The 21,010-nt window shown below is 35.6% G+C and overlaps 1 protein-coding gene across 2 annotated transcripts in view; it reads left to right on the plus strand.

The window, feature by feature from the left end:
- The window catches only part of LOC117335936 (ATP-dependent RNA helicase DHX29-like), a 32,033-nt gene that overhangs the window by 2,378 nt on the left and 8,645 nt on the right, over window positions 1-21,010 (plus strand). The window contains exons 2-27 of one of the 2 annotated variants that reach the window (XM_033896219.1): window positions 42-112; window positions 309-422; window positions 1,446-1,575; window positions 1,861-2,027; window positions 2,800-2,907; window positions 3,759-3,885; window positions 5,190-5,480; window positions 5,879-6,035; window positions 6,802-6,925; window positions 7,844-7,945; window positions 8,917-9,048; window positions 9,338-9,652; window positions 10,225-10,494; window positions 10,788-10,964; window positions 11,176-11,265; window positions 13,051-13,146; window positions 13,495-13,584; window positions 13,854-13,993; window positions 14,313-14,486; window positions 14,789-14,917; window positions 15,278-15,353; window positions 15,682-15,903; window positions 16,828-16,964; window positions 17,727-17,817; window positions 19,482-19,838; window positions 20,201-20,332. In XM_033896219.1, the coding sequence (XP_033752110.1) occupies window positions 42-112; window positions 309-422; window positions 1,446-1,575; window positions 1,861-2,027; window positions 2,800-2,907; window positions 3,759-3,885; window positions 5,190-5,480; window positions 5,879-6,035; window positions 6,802-6,925; window positions 7,844-7,945; window positions 8,917-9,048; window positions 9,338-9,652; window positions 10,225-10,494; window positions 10,788-10,964; window positions 11,176-11,265; window positions 13,051-13,146; window positions 13,495-13,584; window positions 13,854-13,993; window positions 14,313-14,486; window positions 14,789-14,917; window positions 15,278-15,353; window positions 15,682-15,903; window positions 16,828-16,964; window positions 17,727-17,817; window positions 19,482-19,838; window positions 20,201-20,332 (4,019 nt within the window). The remainder of the gene's footprint in view (window positions 1-41; window positions 113-308; window positions 423-1,445; window positions 1,576-1,860; window positions 2,028-2,799; window positions 2,908-3,758; window positions 3,886-5,189; window positions 5,481-5,878; window positions 6,036-6,801; window positions 6,926-7,843; window positions 7,946-8,916; window positions 9,049-9,337; window positions 9,653-10,224; window positions 10,495-10,787; window positions 10,965-11,175; window positions 11,266-13,050; window positions 13,147-13,494; window positions 13,585-13,853; window positions 13,994-14,312; window positions 14,487-14,788; window positions 14,918-15,277; window positions 15,354-15,681; window positions 15,904-16,827; window positions 16,965-17,726; window positions 17,818-19,481; window positions 19,839-20,200; window positions 20,333-21,010) is intronic. The other variant, XM_033896220.1, reaches the window with a different exon arrangement.

Below are 21,010 nucleotides of genomic sequence, written 5' to 3' on the forward strand. Positions count from 1 at the left end.
TGTATATAGTTAACTTACATATTAAGAAAAAATTACTTCAGGAAAGAAGACTTACTCTCTACCAAAGTCTGGAGATAAAGCTGGTCAAGATGAAAAAGAGAGCAGTGAAAAGGTAATTACTAATTTACAAATATTATATAAGTGTACATTTATACTTCACAGCAGTGAAAAGTGGTTATTAAATATTGTTCTTAAGTTGTAAAAGCTGAGATCAAACAAGGATTCAGAAAATCGATATGTATGTGGCAAGTGGCAAGCCTTGTGTTTATCAAATTAGAATTCAAAAATCAATATTTCTTTTATACTAGATCAAGGTACCACGCGATCTGGAACAGGACATCATCCAGCTGATAAATGATGAACACGCACAGACTACGAGGACCAAAGAACTTAGCAAGCGTATCACCAATAAAAAACTCATGGTATGTAGCCATGTAACTAATAAAAAACTCCTGATATATAGCCACGTAACTAATAAAAAACTCATAGTTACCCACGTAACTAATAAAAAACTTCTGATATATAGCCACGTCACTAATAAAAAACTCCTGATATATAGCCACCTAACTAATAAAAAACTCCTGATATATAGCCACGTAACTAATAAAAAACTCATAGTTACCCACGTAACTAATAAAAAACTTCTGATATATAGCCACGTCACTAATAAAAAACTCCTGATATATATAGCCACCTAACTAATAAAAAACTCCTGATATATAGCCACGTAACTAATAAAAAACTCCTGATATATAGCCACCTAACTAATAAAAAACTCCTGATATCTAGCCACGTAACTAATAAAAAACTCATGGTATGTGCCCACCTAACTAATAAAAAACTCCTGATATATAGCCACGTAACTAATAAAAAACTCATAGTATGTACCCACGTAACTAATAAAAAACTCCTGATACATGTATATAGCCACGTAACTAATAAAAAATTCCTGATATGTACCCCCATTCTCACCAATACTTATGGTATGTACATATCTTGCCAATAAAAAACTTACATTACATGTATACATATAATCACCAATAAATACTTGTGGATGTACCCTAACAATGTTTGATATTAAATCAGAATGTAAAAAAATTGCTGAAGCAAAACTGAAACTTGACATTAATGCTATATGCTGTACATGTACATAACTTCCTTTGGTAGAGTATTAAGTGATGGGTGGTCGGGTGGCACAGTGGTAACACACTCGCCTTTCACCTAGGTGGCCAGTGTTTGATCCCCCTTTTGGACGTGAAAAGATATGGGGTCACCTGCCCGACCAGGTGGGTTTTCCTTGGGTTCTCTAGTTACCTCCCTCAGTAAGACCCCTCCTGGGCTTTAACCCGGGCCAACTGCGTGATTAATATTAGTTGATATAACTTGTTTCACAATGGTGAAATAAATAAGTTTACAGGTGATTTTGTTTTGATACCCTTGTGTAGGATATGTACAGCAGTCTACAGGGAGCTGGGTTCAGTCACAATCAGATTGAGCAGGCCATGAGTAACACTGTTACCTACGGAGGGGATCTAATAGACAGCCTGGATTGGCTCTGTCTCAACCTGGCTAATGGTAACTCAGATACTGTTGGATGTTTAATGTGTATTGAAGCATGTAAAATGAACAGTATATCCCAGAAAATATTATTGTTATATACTGTGTTGTAAATCTCTATAATCTAATTAGAATAAAATCTAATATTAGGGATTTGACAAATCTGTCGTTAATAATGATATCAAAACTGTAACAATACATTGTACATTTTATTTCTGTGTTTGATATATTTGTACCTAGGTGTAATGTTACTCTACATGTGCTTCAGCATTATTGTATCATTGAAAACATGTTTTTGGTTAGATAAACTTCCAAAAGGATTTTCTGAAACGTTGGAAAAAGAAGAAATAAAAACTCGACCAAAGTTTGAAAGAAAAAAGTTTGAAGATATCACCATGTCACCGCTGCCCCCAACAGCATCCTCAGTTGTAGACACGAGCATGGCTCCAGAAAACACAAAGACACAGGTTGTATGTATATATCATTCCCTGACTGATCATTTAGTTCTACTATGTATGTTGACCCCCGAGTTAGTTTTTCATTCTGGCCCAAAGGAACGTGTCAAGCCCCTGTGGTTTCTAGCGGTATGCTTCAAGCTGACAATTGAAACATTTACTGTTGTTAATCAATTTAGATATTAATCATATTGGAGTAAAAGAGTTATTTTCATGGAAGCTAATTGACAGCCTAAGGGCATTTAGTTGATGGATATGGATCAGAGCATCACTGAAAGGAACAGTGATACATATTAGACACTTATCAATCAATTTGATTTGAAATGTTATATTGAGAAAACTGGTCATTATGAAGAGGTTACCTGAAAGACCTAACTAAAACTCAGCTTTCAGCCATAGTTTAAATAAAGAAAAATATTATCAAAATCTTCAGAACTGAGGAGTCCGATGATCTCTCAATGTCAATGATTAAAAGAAATCTTCCCACTTTTTGTTTGTGTTCATAAAAACTTCAGGTAACTAACAAGTACAATAACTGTAAATCATATGAACATTTTTATGAAGTTTGGAGATGGCAGTATATCTAGTACGTTACAATACCCATTTGTTTTTTATATATATTTTTATATTGTTTATGGATATTATCTTTACTTTTTGTTTGTCAGTCAAAGGAAGCCCCAATGAACAGTATAGCTAGTATGTTACAATACGCAGTATTTTTTTTTTTTTTTTTTTTTTTATATTTTTATGTTGTTAGTACATAATATTTTTACTTTTTGTTTGTCAGCCAAAGGAAGCCCAGATGAAGGACTGGATCCTTCAGTACACGGAGCAATCATCTGATGAGGAGGGTGATGAGGAGGAGGATATAGAAGATATACATAATATAGATCCTGTAAGATTTTGTCTACGGTACATTTAAATCAGATTTCTTAAATATTAATGTAACAGAGTGCAGGATTAATTAAATTTAAATCACTGCCTCCGCTAGGGATCGAACCCGGGACCTCTGGATTACTAGTCTTACGCTCAACTGATCGAGCTAAAGAGAAGATCTCTCTAGCCGAGCGGTATATTGCGGCTAGTATTTACCAGGGTTACATACTCCCCCTCCAGGGAAGAACTCGTCCTCGAGTTTCCAGGGGTAACAGCGATGCTTTCGCAAGCAGCGATGAGTATCATTCCCGAGTCCCTACATGGGCGCCAATGTAACAGAGTGCAGGATTAATTAAATTTAAATCACTGCCTCCGCTAGGGATCGAACCCGGGACCTCTGGATTACTAGTCTTACGCTCAACCGATCGAGCTAAAGAGAAGATCTCTCTAGCCGAGCGGTATATTGCGGCTAGTATTTACCAGGGTTACATTAATGATAATTTTGTTATTGTTCTTACTACTCAAATTCATGGACGTAGGTGCCCAAAAATTATATTCTACTTCATGCTATTCAAATTCATGAAAGTATGTGCCCAAAACTTCTATATTTCTAATTCTTACTATCCAAATTCATGGAAGTAAACTGTGTCCAAAATTTATATTCTTCTAATTCTTACTACTCGAGCTCGCATTCATGGAAGTATACTGTTTCTAAAAATCGGCTTGCCTTCTGAGATGAAGAATAACATGTATCGTATATTGAATCAGAATGTTGTTCCATATCACAGTAATTTTGCCAATAGGCAATGCCTGCTACCAGTATATAGTAAAGAAAAATTCCCTAACCTTGCCCGTTTATGTTTTTATCAGAATGAGCGATATTTGGAGCTGACTGCCAAGTTACTAGATGCGAAAGAAGAGGCTGCACAGGTAAAAAAGGAAGGTGACAAAGTCCGACAGAGGGAGCTTGGACAGAAAATCAGGAAGTTATTAACAGGTTGGTTCCTTCTGCTCCATCAGTAAATGATTACATGGCTGTCATGTTTGTCTGAATATTCAGGGGTGTAAATTCAGCTAAAGCAGTAGATTTTAGCATATAATAGTGACAATTTTCAATATTTATAAACGAAACATAAACTGGGCATTCTGTTTGGTGGTATAGTACTTATTTATAATAAATGTTTGTACTTGTTTGATATTTGTATATCTGACAGGTTTGAGTAGGTAAAAAGGTATCTATATCACTAGGTGTACACAATAATACATTGTATGTGTCTATATATATATAGTTACCACTGGTTTTAGAATAGCTGGGAGCAATGTTTATCACAGATAGGCCAATTAGTACACAAAAATGTTCAATTGGTACACTAAACTGTTCAGTTTGTATACTAAAATGTTCAATTAGTACACTAAAATGTTCAGTTTGTATACTAAAATGTTCAATTAGTACACTAAAATGTTCAGTTTGTATACTAAAATGTTCAATTAGTACACTAAAATGTTCAGTTTGTATACTAAATTGTTCAATTTGTACACTAAAATGTTCAGTTTGTATACTAAAATGTTCAATTAGTACACAAAATGTTCAATTAGTACACTAAAATGTTCATTTAGTACAGTAAAATGTTCAATCAGTGAGAAATTTCCCCCAAAGGAACATTTCAATTTGATTTTTAGTATGATGTACATGAGTAATAAGTAAAGTTATATATCTTATCAATAGCACACATGTATACATTATCATGGTAATTGTATGGTGATTGTATTGATCTTTTTAATTCACAGAACTAGCTGTTTGATAACCTTCTCAGCATGAAGAATTAATTTTATCAAAAGATTTATCCCTTTCTGCCAATGGGTATCTGGACCCAGTCTAGCTTGAAAATGTTATCAGTCTCCATGTACTTTCGTTTTCTGGTGCTAAGTTTATCAACCATGAACAGTCAGGGTCATTTTGAGGCAGAGTCTCCTTGTAGTAGTTAGTGACTACTTCACTGAACAAAATACAGAAAGCCAGTTACATGCCATCGAGAGCAATTAGGGTAAAGTGTTTTGCTCAAGTACACAACCATGACAGCACAGACCTTCCTGTTTCTCAGCTTCCCAAAAAACACAAACCAACATCGGTAGGAAGTGTCCAACCACGTGCCTCGAATCTTCACCTGAGATTATGGGGCCGGTGCTCTAACCGACTGAGCTATCACGGTACCCTCTGTGTACCTAAGTGGAGTACCAAGGTGAACTTTGACCTGTCCATTTCCTGAAAAAAATATATTATAATTGCATTTTTTTTTCCAGATATGAATGTTTTGGAAAGTGACCCTAAATTTGACCCAGCTGTGAAAATCAAAGATTTGGATAAGGAAAAATCTGATGGGGAAACACCTACTTCTAGTGCAGGTCAACCAGACATGTTAGCAGGTGGATGTCAAGGTCAGACTGGGAATCAGACAGAGGAAAAACTGGCAGAGGCTAGTGGTACATGTAAAGGTCAAACCAAGGTCAAAGATAATGAAGATGAAGAATGTACAGGATTTGCATTATTTGAAGAAATGGCTGCCAAGGAGGAACCAAAGAAAATCTCCTCAGGTATTAGATATTGAATATGCTTTCATTTAATTTCTCATTTCAAAATAATTGCCTCCTTGTAGCTCAGTCTGTGTAGTTGACATTTTTGTACATACTCGTAATTTTCTAATTGTTTTAAATGTTTAACTGGTATCCACTTTTGTCAAACAAGGGGTCACATATATTCTCTTATTACTTTCAGTACCATAAGTGGGAAATTTGACATCTCTTCATAGAAATGATCAATGACATCAATCTACAAAAATAAGATGTTCAATTAGTGAAACTACTGTAGTCACAGGTTCATCAAAATATATTACATTGTATATATATCAGGGTATACTGTATATCAAAACATAAAAAAACTGTTTTTAATTAAAAAATTTTTTTTCATTCATCTTGCTTGCTGTTTATTTTAGTAAAGGTAGCACAGGATGTGCGTGACTTTGAGTACACTCGTCAACAATGGACAGGCAAGTCTCCGAAACAGTTCCTCATTGATTGGTGTCGCAAACACAAGTGTGAGGCTCCAAAATACTATAAGGTCCAGCATCGTGGCAGCAAGTGGGCTAGCAGGTATGGACTCCCAGATCATCAGGTCCTGTTATCAGGGACATTCATTCAGATATTCAGGGTCACCGGGTCATAGTCAGGGTCATTCATTCAGAAATTCAAGGTCATCAGGTCAGACAAACAGGTTCATTCATTCAAATATTCAGGGTCACCAGATTAGACATTCACAGCCATTCATTCCGAAATTCTGGATCACTAGGTCAAACAAACAGGGTTTTCCAGACTAGCATTGAGGGTCTTCATTCAAACATTCAGTGTCACCAGGTTAGACACTAGACAGTCAGGGTCACAAGGTCAAACAAAAAGGGTCACTACACGTAGGTCTAACATTCGGGGTCACCAAGTCAACAAACAAGGTCATCAGGTCAGACATGCAGGACCACTACTAGGTCAAACAAAGAGGCGTAAGGTCACCAGGTCAAATAAACAGGGTCACCAAGTCAGACAATGGCGATTGGGGTCATAATTATTATTTGGGTCAGAATTAAGGTCAATTATTCTTACAGGCGTGGTCATCAGGTGAATTAGGAAAACTTGAAATTTTGTACCAGACTAGTTGCTGTATAACCGGATATGTTCTTGTGCACTTTCTTTCATAGTTCGGGCTTTTAAATTATTTCACAGGTACAGATTTCCATACAATATTGGTTGTATTTATAATTTTGTGGTTCCATGATAGCAACCACGAAAACAGTTTATATACAACAAACATTTCATGTTATACAGTATAATTAAGATGTGTGTGTTGAGTTGTATATTTTAATTCCAGGTGTATGGTTGATCGTAAAAAGGATGGTAAGCTGGAAGTAGTGCCTGAAATTCTATGTGAAAATATCAAGGAAGCTGAACACCTGGCATCAACACTTGCTTTGTACGAGTTGTGCAAGGGTCAGGTAAGTCCTCTCTGGGAATCGTTACTGTTTCTCAACGTCTAACAACAATTTAATTTCAAATATCATTGCAAGATATTTTGTTTGGCCTGACAAATTAAAGTTCAGTATATTATGTGGAACTTGATTGACTTTTTATGCCCCCCGCCATGAAATGAGGGGCATATAGTGTTACCCATGTGTGTCCCTTCTTGTCTTGTCCGCCCTGATGTAACGTAACTAACTATTCTCAGGAACTGCTGATGCGATCCTCACCAAACTATGTTTCTGGGTGTCAAGTTGCAGCGAGGGCATTTATGTCTTTTCTAATCACTCATACTATTACAGAAACATACAAAAGGTAGCTAAGATATCTGTAATGTAGAAAATAGGTTGATTTTAATTGTCAGTGAAGTGTATCGTTTGTTCAATCAAATCTAATTATAGATTAAGAGATATACATACATAAAAATGAACAAAAACCAAAGTCTTGTATTCATGATTGCTTCTCTTGACCTCTTAAGATGTTTAGTAAGCTTCAAATACATTATGTTGCAGTAGAGAATCTACATTTAACATGGTGTCAAATGAATGTACATGTATAATGAATTTATTAAACAAGTTCAAAAATTTGGTTTGTCATAAATCTTTTGGCAAAGTTTAATAAATTTCATATTACTTAGCCACAGGTGTTAGATTCTGTTTATCACATAACTCATATATATGAGAAAAATATAATAAACAAAAACTCTCAAAAAGACTGACTATTTCTACTGACTTAATTGGTTATTTTACCACCTCCAAAACAGTCCAGTGATGTCATATATATCTGATGTCATAATGATATTTACATGTACACATGTGTTGTGCATATGTATATGACATATGGTTGTATGACATGACATAACATGCCAGTTATGTGATAAATATTGTTATTGACAGTCTGTCCACCAGCTGTTACCCCCGCCATACAGGGCAGTATGGTTGGAATGGCTCGACCGGGAGAAAGAAGAAGCTGCTTTAGTCAAACAGACTGAGAACAAGGTAGTAACAGGATTTGCATTTATATGTATATCCTTCCCAGTAAATGGCATTTATATGTATATCCTTCCCATTAAATGGCATTTATATGTATATCCTTCCCATTAAATGGCATTTATATGTATATACTTGCCATTAAATGGCATTTATATGTATATCCTTCCCATTAAATGGCATTTATATGTATATCCTTCCCATTAAATGGCATTTTTATGTATATACATGCCAGTAAATAGCATTAATATGTATATCCTTCCAGTAAATGACATTTATATATATATATCCTTCCCATTAAATGGCATTTATATGTCTATCTTTCCCATTAAATGGCATTTTTATGTATATACTTGCCAGTAAATAGCATTAATATGTATATCCTTCCCAGTAAATGACATTTATATATATATATCCTTCCCATTAAATGGCATTTATATGTATATCTTTCCCAGTAAATGGCATTTATATGTATATCCTTCCCATTAAATGGCATTTATATGTATATCCTTCCCATTAAATGGCATTTATATGTATATAACATATATAGAGAGAGAAATCATGGAACTTTGCTGGTGTGCAAAATTAGATTGTCTGATTTTATTTGAAATGGCACCAAAATTTTATCCACCAAGAAAGAGAGACCTTAATTCTTAGAATGGTACCATTACGTATGACTGTAATATGTATATAAATGTAAAACTGTATGGTCTGGTTAATTAGGCCAGCTGAGCTACATTGTATGTTAACAATAATTATAATATGTGTAACAGGTCTACTCTCTAGATCTGCTTCAGTGAAGTTAGAATGTGAAACGTTCGAGTCCAGTATTACACTTTTTGTCCATTGCTCATTCCGAACAGCTTAATTTCCCTTAAGAACATTCAATATCATCTGTCAACTGTGTAAAATCAGTTTCATTCTTGTTCTCTAGCAGGACTGGGTATTTGTATCAAAATGTTCTCCTTTCCTTTTTTCAGCCCCGGGACCAATTCATTAGTAAATTGATGAAAAAACTCAAAATATCAGTCAATGTTATGGAAACAGACCCTGATGAAGAAGGTGATACTGTTGTCGAGTCCTGGGAAGACCTGGACGATATGGAGAGTTCGGTATAAAAATAAGTATTTGAATATCATAGTTTACATATAATAAGAAGCTATAAGGTCACTACTGTGTCTAATTTTTAATACAGTAATCACTTTTTCCTTTTATTTGTACATCCATATTTTGAAAACCTTACATTTACATATCAGTAGTGTCAAGTTCCTTATTTAAAATTGGTTTTCTTACAACATATCACTTTGATTTTACTTAAAGAAGTTACTTTCTTGCAAACTAATTTTGTGAATTTCTCTATCATGTGATAAATAGTATATGATTCATTTTATGTGCTCTCAGGAGTTTGAGGACTCTGCTGACGAAAAAGATGAGAAAACAGACATAATATCAGAACCTCCTGTGAATGATATTAGGTCTCATCCAACAAAATCGCGGCGAAGGACTGGAACATTATCAGGTATAGAAATGAAGGGTCTGTATGAACGCCGGAGACAGTCAGGAGGATTCCGGTCCCTGTTACAGACGAGGCAGGAACTTCCGGTGTATAAACATCGTACTGCTATATTGGATATTATAACTGGACAGAGTGTAGTGGTGATCGCTGGGGAAACTGGCAGTGGAAAGAGTACACAGATACCACAGTTTATACTGGAGGTGAGACTGCAGAAGTTACATCTTTGTAATATAGTCTTTTGAATTGTCATCGTGTTCAGGTTTTAACTAACCTGGAATGAAGAACTAGTGACATTGTATGCCATGGTGCAGCATTCTGATTCATCTGTTTACTGTCTGTCAATTTTTACTAAAAAAGCGCTACTTGTCATGAATGACACAGAGATTTTGACAAAGGAAAGAGTTGGCTTCAATGTATGGTTCCGAGAGGCAGATCCCAAAATTAGAAATATATTTGATAACTTTTGAAATGTTTTTCCATGATCTTTGAAATATCCAGATGAGTGATACAGGCCCTCTGGGCCTCTTCTCTAGAGAATATTTCTTTACATTTACCTGTCATTAGACAAATATTTGAACATTTTATTCAAAAATTATAAATTTTCATTTTAATTTGTTATATCATACCGGGGTAACTTATAATTCTATAGTTCAATTGTTAGTTATGACAATAAATGTATGCCATTCATTGTTATTAGTGCACACATTTAATTTACTAAATCTTTATTGATATTAATTGTCTAATAAACGACAGACAAATTTATTGTTTACAGCACTTTGTGAGCCAGGGACAGGGACAGAAATGTAACATTGTGTGTACAGAGCCTCGAAGAATTTCAGCTACAAGTCTCAGCCATCGTGTCTCCCAGGAAATGGGCGAAGGCACACTTGGGAGTCATGACTCACTGGTCGGGTATCAGATTCGCTTTGAGTCTAAGTGTAGCCCAAACTCTCATCTGGTGTATTGTACGACTGGCGTTCTGCTTCGGAGGCTGCAGACAGATCCAACAATACAAGACGTGACCCACATTGTTGTGGATGAGGTCAGTACCAGATCGGAACTAATTTCGAAACCGATTAAATGAACGTCATTTTTTAGATTTTACAGAATGATGTGTTTGAATTAGCTGCATCAGCATATAATAAGACCTTTTACAATCAAATAAATACATGTTGATATCTGAGCTAGTAATACAATTTAAATTTTAACAGTTTATGAAAATATTTGCAGATTTAAGTTTTAAATTTTTAAAAAAAAAAAATCAAGAATTGACAAGGTACATGTACATTGATATTAGGGTTGGTTTGATCGTATATTATCTTTTACTACTGCTAGGTCCACGAGCGAAGTGTTCAGTCAGACTTTCTCCTAATCATCCTGCGGCGCCTCTTGTTGGTTCGGACAGATCTCAAAATCATCCTGATGAGTGCTACGTTAGACAGTGAAAAATTCTCAGCATATTTCCACCATTGTAGTGTCATCAACATCCCGGGCCGAACGTTTCCTGTTGAGGTAACATATTGAGATATTATCATCGTGGAACCTCATATAGTTTGCATAATTTTTATATCACCTAGATTTTGTCTATGTTATGAGATGGAGCTGAGTGTCCCATCCTGTCCTGAACATGACTGTAGATATGGACAATAATATTGTGATGTTCCGTGGTCCTCATGGTTGTTTCACTAAAGTCTGATAATGCTATACATTATTGTTTTATCAGGTATACCATGTAGAAGATGTGATTGAACGCACTTTGTATGTGCTTGATGACGATTCACCCTACGCTCTGAGACCTGAACAGTTAGTCAAGGTAAGTGTTTATCTATAACTATCCAGATCACTGTATCTGTGGTCAAGTATCACAGAGATGAAAATGTCTAGCCTTTTGACTGATCAGATATCAAGGTTATACATTATTTGTCTATGTCAAGGTTAATGTGTGCCTATGTCAAGGTCAATGTGTGCCTATGTCAAGGTCAGTGTGTATTAATGTCAAGATCATTGTGTATAAATGTCAAAGCCAAAATATATCTATATGATGACAAGATCAATTAATGTCTATGTCAAGGACTTCATGTAAAAGTGTCAGCTGTGGGCAACGTATAAATGTCAAGGCTGATGTGTATCTATATAATGTCAAGGTCAATTGTGTCTATGTCAAGGTCAATGTGTATTCATGTCATATGTATAAATGCCATTGTCAATATGTAGCTATGTCAGTGTGTATATATCTATGTTAAGGTTATAGTATAAATGTCTAGGCCAGTATGTATCTGGCAAGTCAAGAGATTTGAGAAAAATCGTTTCTGATGGGGTTATGTCAAGGTTAATGTGTACAAGTGTATCTATGTCAAGGTCAATGTGTATCTATGTCAAGGTCAATGTGTATCTATGTCAAGGTCAGTGTGTGTCTATGTCAAGGTCAATATGAATATGTCAGATTATCTATGTCAAATTCATTATGCATATATATGCAGCTCTACATATACTTTAATATTATATATACATACATGTATTGCTTTCCATTATGTCATCAGATTTTAAAATTGAACCATAAATTTATATCTCAAAAACAAAATATTGCTGACATGAATCTGAATGTAAGTCTTTGAAGTACTCTGTATATTTCAGTAAGTTAAACATTTTTTCGACACATAGTACGTTGCTTGTTATCCCCCGCGAAACGCGTTTGCGGGGGATATTAAATTGGGCTCTGTCCGTGCGTCAGTACGTCCGTGTGTCTGTCCGAGATTCTTTTCCGGGCTGTAACTCCATAACCGTTCAACGCAGCTCCTTGAAACTTTCTGTATATATCAGACTAGTGCCCTAGTTGTGCCTTTTGCTATTGCAGACCTTCCATTTTCGGTATTTTTTCTGTCACCATGGAAACTTTATCAAAAATACCAAATTACTGTTTCCTTTTGTTTCCGGGCTATAACTCAAAAACCGTTGGATGCAGCTCCTTGAAAATTTCTGTATATATCAGACTAGTGCCCTAGTTGTGCCTTTTGCTATTGCGGACCTTCCATTTTCAGTATTTTTCCTGTCACCATGGAAACTTAATAAAAAATACCAAATTACTGTTTCCTTTTGTTTCCGGGCTATACCTCCAAAACTGTTCAACGCAGCTCCTTGAAACTTTCTGAATATATCAGACTAGTTGTGCCTTTTGCTATTGCGGACCTTCCATTTTCGGTATTTTTTCTGTCACCATGTCTGTTTCCTTAATAACTCTTACTTTGAGCTTGATATATACATGTATTTGGGTTTTCATACCAACTGCGGGGCGCGGGGGATAATGCCAAGCTTTGCGGCTCCTTGTTAAATGTGTTTTGTATTATAATGTACAGAATAAATACCAGCTTGGCCATCAGTTGTGTTTAGATGACTAGTCCATCAACAGTTTAAAACTGGTAGGGCTGCTCCTCATTATAATGGTGTAGTTACTTACCTTGTTCTTCTCGGCACAGCAGCAGTACACATAATATACTGATGAGAAGGAGGTATTTATGATAGTATCAACCTTATGGCCAGGAATGACTGTAGTTAAAAGGGCTGTGATTAATTGATTGTGGATTTTTGTTCAATGTTTTAGGAAGAACAGGCTAATCTAGCAGTTACTGGTAAAGGAGGGGAGCAGACTCGAGTGGATGTCTACTGGACAAAGGAAAATGTGTCCAAAATTGACAGGGTAACTGACTGTCTTTATCATGATATGAGAATGATTTACATATTTTAATCAAGAAAATGGAAGGCAAGTCCGATCTGGAGAAGAGATGGCCATTATTTATCTTAAGAGTGATCATGAAACAAGTAACTGTTATTATAATGTCAGATCATATTTATCATGTATGATGGCTCGGATACAAATACCTGAGGGGTCGTACTGTGGGAGGAATCTGTTAACCAATTTCGTCAAAAATTTAAATGGATGATGGCTAGATGGTGAGTTTTTATTGATTTTCATCCTGAATCAAAATGTTATAGATGCACTTATGATGACCTTCTTAAATAATGGTTTGATTGGTTTTAATTACAGACTGACCTCTGTCCAGATACCTACAGTTTACGCACCCGTAACACTGTGACGAGAAGTAACACGGACCGTATCAACATGGAGCTTATAGTGGTCTGTGTGTCAGACTTTTAAATTGTGTTACTTACTGTAAATCTATATATTTTATCTTTGATCCCATTTTTAATTTAATTTAGCACTCTTAGCATCAAAAGCAGTTTTCGTTACTAGTTAGTACAGTGGATGAACAAATTCATCATTTCTGCCATGCATCTTTTAAAATGCAGTTAATGTGCACTAGAATTTTAGTGTGTAAAGTAAATATGTTTTATACAGTATCAATATGTTGTAACAGAAGTAAACATGCATATCTATCGTCACAGGAACTGCTGTGTTACTTGGAGAAGAGTCCAGACTTTTCCCAGGTGGAAGGAGCTGTACTCATATTTATGCCTGGTTTGGCAGATATCCAAGAACTGTACGAACTTCTAATGGCTGATCGGAACTTCACAAAATCTCAAAGGTAAGTTTGAATGTTGACTACCAATATTTTGAAGGTAACCTCAAGTTGGTGTCTTCTTCATATAGCAATATATGTTGCATGCCTTCCACAGCAATTATATTTGAAAGGCCTATTCCATCCATAGCAATAAGGGTAAAGTGTCTTGCCAAAAGACACAACAATGACATCAAAGCCTGGCCTGTTTCTCAGCTTCCTGCTCTAACACGATAGCTGTCATGGCCCCTGTCAACACCTGATTATAGACAGGGTGTGATGTACTTGTATGACAAGCTGTACATATATTCAGTCTGTAAGACATATGTTGTTTCTTTCACACCAGGTACCAAGTGATTGCCTTGCATTCCATTCTGTCATCATCAGATCAGAATGAAGCTTTCCGAGTTCCACCCCCGGGGATCAGGAAGGTTGTCATAGCAACCAATATAGCAGAAACTGGTATTACAATACCTGACGTGGTCTTCGTTATTGACACAGGGAAAGTGAAAGAAAATAGGTAAGCTTCTATAGTTGTTTGAACTTTCATTATTATCATGTGACAGGAATGTTTGTACCTCTATATACTTTATACAGTTTTTTTTTTTTTTCTTAATTTGCCATGAATCAAAATTGTTTTTTGCTAAACGTTTAGTCATGGAACACTTTATTTATACCCCGCTTTCTGAGAATGATGAGTTAAGTACTACCTGTATGTTAATAAATGCTACTACATTGTATGTTATTTTAATTTTCTGTAAAGATTATTTATCAAGTAACTCTGAAGTATGTGTACAGATAAAGGTGTATGTTGATGATCAGGTACATGGAGTCGAGTCAGATGAGTGCTTTGAGAGAGGTGTACATCAGTAAGGCTAATGCCAAACAGAGACAAGGACGAGCTGGCCGCGTCAGAGAAGGGTTCTGTTTTAGGATGTACACCAAAGAGAGGTAAGGTCTCCCTTGATCAGCAGTAATTGTGAAAAAGTTATTTATTCATTCCTGAAAAAATCAATGAAGTTTCATTTATTTCCATTTTATAAAAAGAAAGGTTTGTCCCTACCTAATCTTGATATTTTTCTGTAAAATTGCAGTTATCTCCCTTCATCAAAAGAAACGAAAGAGTACACACTCTATAGTCATAGTTACATTGTAGTAGTCCCTGGCAACCAAACCAAGTTCTTGTCTGCCATTACATGATACAATCATAAATTTTAGGTAAACATATTGATACATATATATAATAATATATAGAATATATATGTAGAACCTGACTATCAATAGCTGTACAACTGTTTGGTTTGTGTGTAGATACCAGGACATGGCTCCCTATACTGTACCAGAGATACAGCGTGTTCCCCTGGAGGAGCTCTGTTTACACATCATGGTTAGTGTAGGACAACCACATTAATTTGGGAAATCAAATCGTACAAGTTAACTGTTCAGAACCATATTTTAACCAAGAATTCTTGTGTTATATATACAACTGTTACAATTACATGTCACAAATTGTGGATTTTTTCCTGTAATATCTCTTATATCTAATATCTATTATATTTGTGAGAGGAATACAAGAATAATGTTGTATTATGTGTTCTGCTATAAGTGGAAGCTGACGTGATATTTGGCATAGACCTAATGTAGATCAAGATATTTAGACATTAGTACCAGGGTAGTCTAAACTCTGTAAACCAATCAGTGATACTTTTTGACAGAAATGTGAGCTGGGAGAACCAGAAGACTTTTTATCTGAGGCCCTGGACCCTCCTAGACCTAATGTGATAGCCAGGGCTATGGGCATGCTGCACGAGGTAGGAGCATGTAGGGAGGGATCCAAGCTGACCCCGTTAGGTCACCACTTGGCAGCACTCCCTGTTCATGTACGCATTGGCAAGGTTCTTCTGATTGGAGCTATATTTGGGTACCTGGAACCTGTGGTAAGTTTATCAATCTTAATTCATCCTTTTTTATTAATCAACGTGACTTTTTAATGTTTTCTTAAAATCAGATACTTGTATATATTTTTTATTTTATGGAATAGCTTATAAAAGTTTTGATAATACATGACATTATATTACTGCAATTAATTAGATGTGGGCATTAAAAGTGAATCTCTCAAAATCAGGTTTTAAATATTTGACTTAAGGTTTAGTACTGAATGAAGAAAATAACTATATTTTTAGCTCACCGGTTACGAGTAACCGAGAGCTAATGCTGTCACCCTGGCATCCGCGTCGGCATCCCACCCCTACTTTAAAGTTTTTGGGATCAGTTTTTGGAAAGCTTCTAAGTCCAAAAGTATACACCTCACACCCTTCTAATTTGGTTTATACATTCATTAGAGGTCTAGGAGTGATGTTATGGCAAAATCATGCAGAAAAAATTTGTGATTTTTTCGCATTTTACCATTTTGTGGACTTAACTTTTTTTGCATCAAAATCCACTTTAAAGTTTTTGGGATCAGTTTTTGGAAAGCTTCTAAGTATGCACCCAACACCCTTCTAATTTGGTTTATGCATTCATTAGATGTCCAGCAGTGATGTTATGGCAAAATCATGCCGAAACAAATTGTGATTTTTTGGCATTTTACCATTTAATGGACTTAATTTGTTTGGCACAAAAACCCTCTTTAAAGATTTTGGGGGTAAGTTTTGGAAAGCTTTTAAGTCCACACCCTTCTTATTTGGTTTATACATCCATTAGAGGTCTAGGAGCGATATTATGTGACGTAAAGTTTCAAAATGACATGCTTATACATACATAAAGAATGAATGCATAGTGTGATTGCTGCCGCCTGTGAGCTTTCGCAATCATTGATTGCACTTGTTATTAATTATAAATGTAATGGTTTCCTGTTTCAGGCTGTGATCGCTGCTGCCATGACAACAAAGTCTCCATTTGTAGCTCCTATACAGAAACTTGACCTTGCCCAGGCTGCAAAAGTGTCCTTGGCAACGGCTGCTTCAGACCACCTAACAGTGTATAAGGCCTATCTTGGGTAAGTAGTTTTTCATATCCTGTTGGCTTCATTAAAGGAGTACACATCAGTATGTAGATCATTTATTTTCAAGTCATTATTAGAGTCTAATGAAGCAATTTTGGAATTCTTGCTGTTATTAAATTTGATTTTGTGACCAATTATTGGTCAATCCCCATCTAAATTATGTCAAATCTGTAGTGGCCATAATTTCAACCTTTTTAACAAAAAATCTTCTTAAAAATATAGAATTCTAAAAATGAAAACAGCTTCATGATTGATAATGACAATTTCCACAACTACTTTATCTGTTAGATATGAGTACTGACATCTTGTTTACATTTGTCTCTTGTGTCTGGGTTCGTACAGTACTGATGAGTAAGGGGAATCCCAATCTGTTCACAGTTATGTCCCTTTGTTGATTTTCATTATACCCATGATGGCTCAATAAGGTTGATGAAACCTTATACAGATGTGTATTTGTTATGTGACCAATGGTTATTGAAGAATGTGTAGGACGGATATATTGTTCTGATTTTTTAATTGTCCAAGCATTGCAGGGAGTCAAGAATAATGTCTGTACCTACCTAACACTAGTATAAATTGTAAGTTGAAAATCACTAGAACTAAACATGCTAAAATTTAATCCTTGAATTAAGTTTAGTTTAGTTAAAACTATAAATTTTACACTTGCTAATTAATAATAATTAATCTGCTATAAGGTATAATAATGAGAAATTCTGTCCACTTATATGTGAACTATAACCTTTGTTTGGTGTACAGTTGGCAGCAGGCTAAGAGAGAAGGCGGCCATGTGGAGCAGCAGTATTGTCAGAAGTACTTTCTCCGAAGGAATACCCTCCTGGAGATAGAGGTATACTTCCCCGACACAGAATCAAGTTCCATCCATTCTGGCATCAGTCTGTATTGGTTAAGACATTTGTGTTGTCAATATCTGGGTAGCGATTAGCATGGATTAAAATTATTTCCATTGAATGCATCTCTACAAAGTTGATGTTTCATCACTGATCTGTGCAGTGAAAGTGCATTTAACTTACAAAAAGATGGCCAGGTCTTGATTTCCTGGTTGGACTGACCATGTTAGTTTTCTCCATGTACCCTGGTTTAATGAGATATCCTGTTACACAGGAGCTTGACACATTCCTATGACCCAGAGTGAAAAATTCCTGTTACACAGGCACTTGACACAATCCTATGACCCAGAGTGAAAAATTCCTGTTAAACAGGTGCTTGACACATTCCTATGGCCCAGAGTGAAAAATTCCTGTTAAACAGGTGCTTGACACATTCCTATGGCCCAGAGTGAAAAATTCCTGTTACACAGGCACTTGACACATTCCTATGGCCCAGAGTGAAAAATTAGTCCAAGAGTGTTACCTTTACACTTATGTTTGACAGTGGGACATGGCACGTTTCTGTGACCAAAATGGTTTTACTTTTAAGGCAGCGAACTCGTCAACATTTCACCTTTTGAAATTTTATAGTGTTTAGATCTGTTGCTTAAAAAATTTGAAGGTCGAAGTTGATATATAGTCAGATAAGGTATTGTACATCTCGTCACACCCTTCATTTATTGGATATCATTCAGAATTAATGGTCCAGTGAATCTGGACAATAGGAATGCTTAGAATCTGGACATCTAAAGTTTTGTGTTTATAGCTCAGTTTCTGAAAACAGTACCAAATAATGTGTATTCCAAATAAACCTGGAATATAGTTATCTCAACACACCTTACAGTTTAAATGAATTTTAACTTTTTGCAGTAATTTAGGTTAAAAACCTTAGTCTTCTGAAAAGTTGATGTAAAATATGAATTGCTTCTCCTATATTGACTTACAAATTAGTTTATAGTCAAATTGGAATTAATTATATAACTATATAATTATCTTAATAGATGTATTTCTTCTCACGTTTCAAAAAGAGTGAGTTTTGTCACAGTGGTAAAAATGACATATTTAGGTGAATTTTGAGAGTATTTGTCTTGCAATGCATCAGTATTAATTACACATGTCTATAATGTATACAGTGTAATTTTGTTCTATCAAGTTGCGTGTTTTGGGTTGTTTTTGGTATAAATACTGAAATTTTCAGTGAATTTTGGGGTTAGCTTAAATCTTTACATTTTTTACAGTACTTCTAGTTAAAACCATGTGTTTTTCCATCATGATGGGTTTCTAAAATGTGAGATTATCTTTCATGAACACATGACCAGTTTTCTGTAGTAATATGTGAGAATGACTATAATAAGATGACCTCATGTCTAATTGGTTTTGATATCTCCTTAGATCTATTATTGTCCTTTTGTTTTGTTGTTCCTTCCTTTGTTTTATGTGTCTCTTCCCTCAGTTCCTCCTATTGTTATTCCTTTTTGTTTTGCTGTCTCCTCAGTTCTTTTTTACTTTGTGTATTGATGATGTGCACATTTTTTTGTTCTATTTTATATGAAAACCAATATTTCCAAATTTACAAAATTGGTGTTACCTGTAAATAATATAAGCTTTCTGTTTACCTTTTCAGAATCTATCCAATGATTTGATTCGGCTTGTAAAATCTATAGGATTTGGAGAATCTAGACTTTCACACAAAAAGAAAAGCACCATTGAACCTGGATCTGTTCTTCAGATCAGTAAATCAACGGTAGGCACAAGTACAGACATTGATTTAAAAACAGTTGCCATGGTGAAGGCAGCCATTGCTGCTGGACTGTATCCAAATGTTGCTAAGGTAACATACAACGCCCCTGTTGATGCTGCTGCCCATCCGCGCAGGAACCATGTGTGTGTCGGTGAAACTGGCCAGGGCCCTGCGGGTGTACATCCATCGTCTGTTAACCGAACACTAGCAGCCAACGGGTGGATAGCATTTCAAGAGAAGGTCAGTACAGTATATATCAAATATTACATGTAATTGTAGCTCAAGTCATTTGATACATGGAAAAGGTCAAAATATGTGTACTCTGTTTTATTTTTAAGGGGGGGGGGGGGGGGGGGGGGGGGGGCGTGGGCGGGGGCTGGGGCTGGGGCTGGGGTGGACAAGGATTAAAAGTTGAAGTTAAAATTGGCAAATTATAATCAAGTTTTTGTAGAAATTCAAAACGGAAAGTCTAGGCATGGTATTTCTGGGATGGCTGGCATTGGTTTGTATATCAGGGAAAATCTTAAAACTGACATATCAGATTATCTATTACATACATACAGTAAATAAAAATGCATATACCAAAATTACTTCAATTTTAGGTGACAACGTCCAAGGTGTACCTAAGGGAGGTTACTCTGGTTTCCCCATTTTCCCTGTTGTTGTTTGGTGGTGACATACATGTTCAGCATACAGATCAACTAGTCACTGTTGATGACAGAATCTCCTTTACGGTAAATATACATTTTTGTATTGACATTCCTTTGTTTAAGTTCCATCCATGCCATTTTTTATTGGATATCCACAAAGAAAGCTACACACATTTACAAATGCCAAAACACTTCATTTGAAAAATGATAACATTTTGTAGCTACAGGTCTCGTACGTGAGATGAGACTAATTTGATTTTTTATGTTATGAATGATTATGTAGTTTAAGAGATAATTCATGTCTTAAAAATGGGTTTTTCAATTAAAATGTTTAAGAGATAATTCATTTCTAAAGATTGAGTTTTTCACTCCGAAAAAGGATTGTGAATTATTTGTCAATTGGAATCCAGATTAGATTTCTACTTATGAAGAAAGTCATGGATGAAGCAAAATTTGATGTGTGCTAAAGAAGTCTTTGAATTTGACCATTAGACTACTTCGTAATATTTGCCATAATTTTTATATATACATGTACTGTCAAACCTGCCGTATTGACCACTTGGCTTAAGAGACAACCTGTCATATGTATTTTTCCCTCACAATGTTATTAGTCCCCAGCTGTTTGAAAAACGGGGGGACTATATGTTTTCCCTCCGTCCGTCTGTCCGTCCGTCTGTCAGTCATGCAATAGTTGTCCAGACAACTCCTCCTAAAGTACTACTCTGATCTTAACGAAACTTGGTATACATGATCAGTATAACA

This window comes from Pecten maximus, chromosome 10 (assembly GCF_902652985.1).
Source record: "Pecten maximus chromosome 10, xPecMax1.1, whole genome shotgun sequence".
In the NCBI taxonomy this organism is placed as follows: Eukaryota; Metazoa; Mollusca; class Bivalvia; order Pectinida; family Pectinidae; genus Pecten; species Pecten maximus.